Raw genomic sequence first — 7500 nt, forward strand, 5'->3', positions numbered from 1 at the left:
ACTTGTATAGATGAAACAAATTTTTGCTTTGAAACAGTAAAATCGCTACTGTGTTCTTCAACCTCCTGTACATTAAAAATAAAGCTAGTTATTATCAATTGATTAGAGAAGAACACGAATTTAAGAATTTGTTCTTGCCGTTTTTGTTGATTTGTAGTTGAGTTTTTAGAGTTCTTGCAATGCTGAGAAGTGAGGATTCACGAAGAGAGAAAAATCCAGGAAGAGAGAGAAGTGAAATTTGAGTAAAAACCCTAAAAATCTGAAAGTCACGAAATTACAGTTATGTCATTAATGACCGTGTAAATCGTAGCCGTTAAGTGAAATCCAATGCTCCTCAAGGATTGTTCGCATGGTTCGCATATAACAATGGTTTGCACCTGAATATGACCATATATATATATATATATATATATATATATATATATATATATATATATATATATATATATATATATATATATATATATATATATATATATATATATATATATATATATATATATATATATATATATATATATATATATATATATATATATATATATATATATATATATATATAATTTGCGAATTATAGCCTCAGTGTTTATTTTTGCAAATTACAGCCACCAAAGTATCAAAGTTTACAAGTTCAGGTCAAAAATACAGAACTCCGACCAGTTAACCTAAAGTCGGACCACCAAAATGGACTGAATTATGTGTTTTAGCTTGAACCTACAAACTTTAATACTGTAATGACTATAATTCACAAAAAATAAATATAAAGACTGTAATTCGCAAAAATGCTAAACTTCTAAATAATAGACGTAAAATGAGAACAACATGATAGCGCAAAATAAATTTGCTAGTAATAACAAATTCTACACGTATTTTCATGCATCAATTTGTTGTCTACCAATTTCAATCATTTGTATTAATTTTATTTTTTAATTTGTTAGGAGAGTATCATGCAAAATGATTGAAATTGGTAGACAACAAATTGATGCATGAAAATACGTGTAGAATTTGTTACTAGCAAAGATATTTTGCATGATGTGTTATCATGCTGTTCTCATTCACGTATACAACCAACCGTCTATTATTTATGAAACCTTAAAACTTTGTCTAACTACATCACTCTGCTTTGGTATTTTAGTCCTGTGGCTATAAAATTAGTCAATACATACACATACAATATTTGAGAAAATATGTGGAAGGAAACATATTTGCCTTTTTTTAGTCTTTTTATTTCTTTTTTTATTTTGGTCATTACTGGTGTAGAAAATAGCCAAAAACAAAGCGTAAATGTACTTCATAGTAATTCATCTATTAAATCAATTTTCATATTTGGAGATTCATCGGTTGATTCAGGAAATAATAACAACTTAATTACCTTTTACAAAAGTAATCAGCACCCATATGGTGTTGATTTTCCTCAACAAACTCCAACCGGAAGATTTAGTAACGGAAGGATTACCACTGATTTTATTGGTAATTCCATTTTCTTTAGAACCCCTTTTGATCTTATTTATTATTGTTTACTTGTGCATTTATAAAAATTTTTATGTGAGTTTAATTTTTGGTCATATGTATATATTGTGTAAGAAATATATACAATAGCTTGTATATTTTAGCTGGAATAGACGACATTTATGATGTATTGTATTCAGATAGATGTGATGTATCAGCTAATGAATTCTAAAATTAGAGTCTAATTTGATGAGGACAATATACAATAATTTATATTGAAGTATATCTTAACTTAGCAATTTTTATGTTATAAAAAATTATTGTGTTAAAATCCTACATGAGTTTAATTATTGCAAATTAAATGTTTGGTTGGTCTAGTAACGACAATAATACGTTATAACATTATAAATATTAAATAAGATTTAAATAAGATTGTTTTTGTTGTATTTTAATTCTAAACCCGATAATAATATTGTTGTGCAACAGCGGAAGCAAGATCGATGAACAATAATGAAACAATAAGAAATTCAATGCAAACAATAAGAAAATGACACAAGAGATTTAACGTGGTTCACTATTAATGTGATAGCTACGTCCACCGGCACCGAAATCAAATAATTTCACTATGATCGCAAAGAATTTACAAGAAGAATTCCAATTACACTCACAAATTATAATGACTCTCTTGTGATCTCTCTCAATTTGTGAATCATTGAATTTCTTATTATTTCATTATATTGTTCATCAACCTTACTTCCGCTGTCGCACAACAATTTATTGAGACACAAATATAATCAGTTTCACTAGGTATCAAGAGTATATCAGATTATATGATATTTTATGAATCAAATAATTACTCTGAATAGAAGTATTAAATTTTAATATACAAAAATTTTTCGTAATGAAAAAGGATAAAAACTAACGAAAAATTTTGAAGGACACATGTTGCAGCTTCATATACAGGAATTAAAGGATATGTCCCATCTTATTTAAACTCAAATCTTAGTTTGGGAGATCTTATAACGGGAGTTAGCTTTGCATCTGGAGGTGCGGGTTATGATCCTTCTACAGCTGCTAAAAATGTACGTATGCACTTTTATATCTCTACTAATACTTTTTATCATATAATAATAAGATCCTCCATATAAATAAAAATATTAAATTAAATAACCCCTTTTGATAGTAAGAGAGAATAATTATCTGAACATCATTTTCAAAACCCATATTGGTGATGTCAATTGTTAGAGAATATATATCTATATATTCCTAGTATATATGTAAATATTTAGTTTCTCAATATATATTATTTCGTAACCATAAATACTATGCTCAATACAAAAAAATTTCCAAGGGATTACATTTTTTTATAGTATCAGAGCCAATGTAACAAAAGATTACGGGTTTGAATTTCAACCCACGTGACAAGAGATCAGGCCAAACCCACAAACCCTAGCCGTTCTTCACCTTGTTGAGTATTTGCTCTTCCTTTCTCTTCCATCTCTGTTTCAATGGCTGACTCCAAATTTCATCCCGCACTTACCATCACCAATGTCAAGTCTCTTATCCCTATCACTCTTGACGTCGAGAATGGTCTCAATCATTCCTGGGCTACACTCTTCACCAATCTCGTTCGGGTCCATGATCTCTACGATCACCTAGTGCCACCCACGGATGAAAATGCCAAAACGGCTTACGATGCGGCAAAAGCTTCTGACCCAAATCTTTGGCAACGCTTAGATGCTGCTGTGCTTGGATGGATTTATGGTTCCATTTCTTATGATCTTCTAAAGGCTATTCTTAAGCGTAATGACACCGCGGCTAAGGCGTCGGATCGTTTGGATTCCATGTTCCAAGACAACAAAGCCTCCTGTACCACCCATCTCGAGGAGGAGTTCAATTCTGCGGTCTATGAAGACTTCACGTCCATTGATGCTTATTGTACCCATCTTTAATCTCTTTCCGACCGTCTTGCCGATGTCAACGCTTCAATGAACAATTCACGATTGATTTTAAAGCTTACCGGTTCCTTACCGGAAGGTTTTGGTGGCACCGTTGACTATATATATACAAAAACAAGAGCTCTAACCCACCTTCGAAAGTTGTCATTCGCGATTGAAACTAGCTGAACGCACCATCAAAGCTCGCTTAGCCCGTGAAAATGGAGATCATGGTGTTATTGGTACAAAGCCAAATGCTACTGCCTTGGTTTCTACACCTTCTTCAAATGGTAATGTCTATAATAAAAGGGCTCCTTATCAAAAGGGTAAAGGTCAAAACAATAAATCTGGGAAGAAAAGACCATCTATTACATCGGCCCACTCTTCCCCTATGGCCCATTACTCTCCTTTTTAGTGGTCTTTTAATGGTGAAAAAAATGAAATGGATAAGCGAATTTATAAAAAAAGAAAAAGCACGAAATAAGTCAGCAATCAACTTATTTTCAAAAATAAGCGTCTAATCTCTAAAGCTGAGGTTTGATACTGTTCGTAGTTACTAACTGCGAATAAAAGAACTGGTCAAAAAAAGTCAAAGTTGTTTGCAACATAGCTAAAACCTGGTCAAACTGGGTCAACCCCTGTTCGCAGTTACTCCTCTGTTCACACAGCTCTTTGACTTTTTTTGACCAGTTCAAACTAGCTGTTATATTGTCAAACTAGCCGTTAAATCAATCTTCTATAAATACAAAAACCTTATAATTCAATTCATTCATTCATATTCACCAATTTATCATCCTAAGTTAAGGTAATTTTCTATAGTTTAGATTAATTCTTTATTGTTATTATTGAATTGAATCATTGTTGATTTTGTTAATGCTTCTAATTAGAGTCTTTATGCTTTTTCATTAATATAGAGGTAAAAGATACATTCAATGGAACAGCATTGTCATTGTGGTCATGAAGTCGAATACAGTCATGATTGGATAAATTTGATCTTGGGCATCAATATGTTGCCTGTCCACTATTCCACGATTTTGACCCTAGGTTGTATTGGTTGTAAGTCATGAATAAGCTATGTATTTTTAATCGTTGTTAATGAATTTATGTTGAATTTTTGGCATCATTCTCCCTAATTATCGAGTCGTTTTTGTTTGATGTATTTGCAATAGAGACATCATCATAAGTTTTTACAAGTCAATGTATGTTCTAGGCGGGATAAATCATCGCCAGAAGTCCGAGCATTCATAAGTCAAAGCTTGGAGATTATGATAAACTAAATAAACATATATATACAACTAAATATATACAAATGTTTGAAATATACAACTAAATAAACATATATATACATAGTCAATCAAAATAAATAAAAACTTAAAGCTAACTATCATCATCCTCATCTACCCTATCCAACTGAGTTGGTCTCCTACGCCTCCTACGGTAGTAAGAGATTTTCGTGTGTCACTCTGGTAGGGGCTGGGACTGGTACTTTGATGGCTGGGATGGCCCAGCCTGAGAGGTCCCCGCAACGTCACTGGGGTATGACAAGTCCATCTCCTCCAAATGAACGTCATGAGGAGGAGATGAGACGTGCACATCGGCGATAGCCGGTAATGACTTCGCAGTGACTTTTGGTATGAAGTACTGAAACTGCATGCCGAGGAGCATGCCTTATGCAATCTCCCTCACTGGCTCCTCGTAGCTAGACCGGATCACGGCTGCCGCACTTCGTGCCTGTAATTAATAGTTAGTTAATGTAATATTATATTATGTAATTGTGAACTTAATCATTTAAATGTGAATAAAGACTTACAAATTGGGTCATCGTAGGCGCTGCAGGAGCATAATAGGCCGTTGCAATGATGCCACGTGGAGTCATCTATCGGCGAGTGATGCAAAGGATCCACAGCATGTAGTCACGTGTAATAGGCGCGCCAATAGCATCGATTGGCGCACCTTGGGCTAACAGCTTCAGTCTATGATACCAACGAGCGATGTGGCCCCCGTTAATCTCCGTCTAATTCGCCGTACCCTGATTCTTGCGCGAAATCGGGTGCAACTCGGGTTCAGTGTCGCAAGGTGGTGGAATGCCCTGTACCAACCCATATTGGCACTCCGGTAGATATACTTCGACAATGTCGAAGCATATGAGTGGCACAGAAGCCCTCCACGCACCTGACTGAAAATCCGAGTGCTCAGGCACAGCTGCGTAGGCTTCGGCAGGGTACGGGTCCCACCAAAACTATATATATGTTATGAAAATGTAAATGATGTGTTAATTAAATTGCAGTAATGTTAATGAGTACTGAAATATCTACCTGGTTGGGTCGCAGCAGGTCTAACTGATCCCGGTAGAATCCTAGACCGGTCATTATGTGTTTACGCGTTCAGCGCGCAAAATTCCACCATGATCCATATGCAACATCTGGTGGAGGTTGTTGCGGAGGAGCAGCTTTACCACGACCAACACTTCTGTAAGGTTGGCCAATGAAAATATGCTCCCACGTCCACAACTAACAATTGTAAATGTAATTAATATGTCATTTACCAAGTATAAATTAGAATTAGATTTTATTGTTATTACTTGTAATATGGATAATGGTCCTGCAATATCCTTGACATTCTTCTTGGCAACACCATAGAGCCTCCTGTACAAATATCCTGAACTTGGTTGTTTGTTTTATCAACAAACAAGACAGCTCCTATCAAATATAAAAGGTACGCCTTGGCGTACCTTGAAATGGTGCCCTCATCAGCACCTTCGAGGAGAAGTGAGAAAGTCTGCACCAACCATGTACACCGCAAACCGCTCCTCCTAATGACATCCGCTGGAAGGCACTTTCCCAAGATGCGGTGAACCATCTCACGCCAACTTGATAGCTAGCGTCCGACGGTAGACATAGCACGTCCCTTGATGGGAAGCCGTGTTAGTAAGGCTACATCAAGAAGTGTGATGGTAGCCTCACCGAGAGGAAGATGAATGGTGTGTGTCTCCTGAAGACATCTCTCTACCAGTACTGTGATTATAGCATGGTCAACTCTACCGTACGCAATGAGTTGAAAGTCATACAACCTCGTGTGTTGAAGGTATGGGATGATCCTCTCATCGATCACCCATGGCACAGAATCTGGATGCCTAGTCCTTAATAATCTTTAACCATCTGCCTAACGACAGATAATTGATGGGTCTTTGGCAACACAGTTTCTAATCACATTGTTAATGACAGAAGATGTCAAGTGAATGTGTTCAGCAGAGACAGTGTCACTATCCAAAACACAAGACTCATGCTTACCATTGTATGTAACAATAGGCCATGAAGATGAATATGAATCGAGTGTAGCCCTAAGACTCCACAAACAGCCCCGCTTACACTTCAAGGTAAGGACGGTTTGTTTGAAGTCTCCGTTCCATACTCCACATTTCTACGAATATGATACACTCTTATAACTTCCAACAAAGCTTCCTTACTATCGAACATCATACCCTTCTCCAACTCCGCTTCTTCGGTGTAAGTGGTATCACAAGCTCAAGTCCTCCAGGAGTTGTCCTCCTCAAACTCGTCTAGGGGTGGACATAAGGCATAGAGTGTAGGAGCAACAATTGTAGGAATGTTGCCTAAGGTCATATCATTTGCTAGGGCATCCTCCTCGACATCCACATCATCCTCAGAAGGATCGTCAACAAGCTCATTACTCTCGTTACCATCATCCCAAGGTCCCATCTCATCACTTTCTCTAAAGTTAACCACTGCATCACTTGAAACTTGATTCGGAGGGGGTTGGGATGGAGTACAAGATGGGGAAGGAACAAAGGGATTTTTTGAGTTTCTTGAGTTGATATGAGCATAGGCGTAGGATAAGGATTAGAACCACCTACATTCCCTAAGGGTATTTCTTCTACGTATAAATCCAAAGAGGGTATTTTGGTAGACTTTGAATGCTCCCACATAGCATCTATAGCCTCATCATCCTTAATCGGAAAGGCTAGCAATTCTCCACTCATGTCATATTTAAAGCTTATATTTACGGTACTTCTAATGGGGTCCAATCCAATATTAGAACATATAAAACGTTTAAAGTGATTCAAATTTATGTTCGAGTTGCATACAAACAACCT

The 7500-nt window shown here is 36.0% G+C and overlaps 1 protein-coding gene across 1 annotated transcript in view; it reads left to right on the top strand.

The window, feature by feature from the left end:
* The first annotated feature begins 179 nt into the window (after positions 1-179).
* The window catches only part of LOC130815796 (GDSL esterase/lipase At5g45960-like), a 15775-nt gene continuing 8454 nt past the window's right edge, over positions 180-7500 (top strand). The window contains exons 1-3 of the mRNA XM_057682275.1: positions 180-231; positions 1261-1470; positions 2401-2531. Coding sequence (XP_057538258.1) covers positions 180-231; positions 1261-1470; positions 2401-2531 — 393 coding nt within the window. The remainder of the gene's footprint in view (positions 232-1260; positions 1471-2400; positions 2532-7500) is intronic.

The sequence above is a fragment of the Amaranthus tricolor genome, chromosome 6 (genome assembly GCF_026212465.1).
Source record: "Amaranthus tricolor cultivar Red isolate AtriRed21 chromosome 6, ASM2621246v1, whole genome shotgun sequence".
Lineage (NCBI taxonomy): Eukaryota > Viridiplantae > Streptophyta > Magnoliopsida > Caryophyllales > Amaranthaceae > Amaranthus > Amaranthus tricolor.